General features: G+C 50.3%; 1 gene segment (V, D, J or C); it reads right to left on the minus strand.

Moving 5' to 3' along the window:
- LOC101635801 overlaps positions 1–360 on the minus strand; it is a 7,449-nt gene extending 7,089 nt beyond the window's left edge. Inside the window, 1 exon segment of the V gene segment in view lies at positions 296–360. Coding sequence covers positions 296–344 — 49 coding nt within the window.
- Between the last annotated feature and the right edge of the window lie 1,933 nt (positions 361–2,293).

Raw genomic sequence — 2,293 nt, forward strand, 5'->3', positions numbered from 1 at the left:
TGTAGATGCTAACACTCTGACTGGCCCTGCAGGAGATCGTGGCCTTTTCTCCTGGAGACAATGATAGTGAGGCTGGAGACTGTGTCAGGACAATTTCTCCAGAGGAGCCTGAAATTGGAAATAAAACACATAAGTCACCACTATGATCTCTACTCTCACCACTGTCTTCTCAAAACAGCCAGGAAGGCTGATCAGCACTGAGCTCCCATTACTGTCTCACTGAGCAATGAGCCATGCCCCGGGAATCCACCCCCCACAGTGTCCTCTGAGGGCAGCACCTTCCCGGGTCCCTCACCTGGGAGCCAGAGCAGCAGGAGGCAGAGAAGCTGTGCTGGGGCTTCCATGGTGCCCTGTGTCCAGGCTGAGGCAGCTCTTGCCCAGAGCCTGCCCAGCGTGATATGGGCCCTGGACAGCAGGGGGCTGGGGCATGCAAAGCAGGGGTGGGCACAGGGGCCTGCAGCTGCAGAGACCAGAGGCCTCATGTTCTCTGCACTTGAGCAGCCACCCGCATGTCACAACACAGTCACACAGGGGGTGTCTGGGCCAGATCTGATGAAAAGAAAAGGCTTTGTCCAGTCTCACTTTGTTTCCCAATATGACTGCACATCTCCCTTGGTGCATGACTGGGTGGTTGGATTGAGGAATTTATCAGCAATGATCTTCCTGTCACCCCTTTCTTACTGCTCTTATGTGACCTTTCCTGACTTCCTCCGATTTCCTTCATTTTTGTGGGATCATAAAGACACAAATAGCAATTTGGTTTAGGTACAGTCACCATTGTACAGATGAGCAGGACCAGCTCATAGCCCCGCAGTGTTTTGACTGAAACCATTTCCCTGAAGAGAGGGGTGTTCTGAGAGCCGGTTGCTGCAGTGTCCTGCCCTTCACACTGTCCCCTCCTGCCTGGATCCTCTTTCTCACCAGACAGAGCTCCATTCTCTTAACAAAGTCTTTCCCCCATATGCTAGATATATGTTGCCTGCAGTGTCCATGGTGATCCAAACACTTCAGCCTCACTGACCTGAAACCCTTCCATTAGCCTTAATCTTGTGTTGAGCAAAATAGCGTTATTGGTCCATGACTATGGGAACCTGGTGTTTGAGATCCAGGCTGCAAAGACTACTGAGACAAAGCAGGGATGTCCTGAGGATACCGAGGTGGCTGTGTGGGTGATGGGGTACAAACTCCTGGGTACTCATGTTCCTCCGGGTTCTCACACTCCACCTGGTGCTGTGCCCGTGATTCTCCAGGATCTCTGACTCCTACGGAGAGTTAATTTTATTCACAGTATCTTCCAGGACACAGTTCTCCTCTGAGTCATCTACTCAGTGAAGTTGAAGTAAAGGGAAGGGTTAGATATGCGAAGTAATGTTGGATTCTCAGGTCGGGTTAAAGCCACGGGACACATCCTGGCAGCAGGTAGGGCACAGCCTTCCATCACAGGGAAGCTTTGCTCACACCCAGCACACAGGGCTCCCCATGGTCCCCATCTCCAAAGATCCATCCAACACGAGGGACCCCCTGTGATACCTGGACAGTGCCCCTGGCCTGCCTCAGCCTGAGTCTCCCTCTACTGTGGGATTTGCTGCCCTCTAGTGGCCATTATGGGATACAGAACTTGCAGATACTTGATGGGGCATCTAAGATATTCTTGCCTGGTAGACTTTACTTTTTTTTCAGAAGGTGAGACAACTACAGACTATTCCCAGGGATGTCTCTGTAGAGACTTAAAATGAGTCCTTTCCTCAATATACATGAAATCTAGGTGGGAACAAAGACTAACCTGGGACCGGAATTCTGACTGGATATTCGTCACAGTGAAGGACCAGGTGCTGGATCCACTGAGTGAGACGCCAAAGTGCTGGTTTGGCATAAGGGCTGGGCAGGAGGGAGCAGAGGGAGAATGGCCGGCCGGGGCGGGAAGCATAGGGCTCCCAGTCTAGATCTGTCAACCCAGCTTCATCCCTCCTTCTTAGCAGCCCAGAGATCCCCCACAGATGCCCCAGTAGGGAGACATCCAGAACAAGCAAAGGTGAGGTTTGCATGTGACCTGTAAAACTTGGGGTTACCAGGTGTAATATTTGTCCCTTACTGGAAAATAGAACTTGGTCTGAACATGCAAATATCACTTTGTGCCATCCATTATGGTAACATTAGGCTATTAACCATACAAAATATTTATATGGCACCAACGAAAAAGGTCTCTAATTTTTTTTTTAAAGATTTATTTATTTATTCATACAGAACTGGGGTACAGGCCAGAGATGCGGAGGGTGAGAGGATTCACCAGAGA

This window comes from Condylura cristata, unplaced genomic scaffold, assembly GCF_000260355.1.
Source record: "Condylura cristata isolate star-nosed mole 26May11 unplaced genomic scaffold, ConCri1.0 scaffold00089, whole genome shotgun sequence".
NCBI classification, from domain to species: domain Eukaryota; kingdom Metazoa; phylum Chordata; class Mammalia; order Eulipotyphla; family Talpidae; genus Condylura; species Condylura cristata.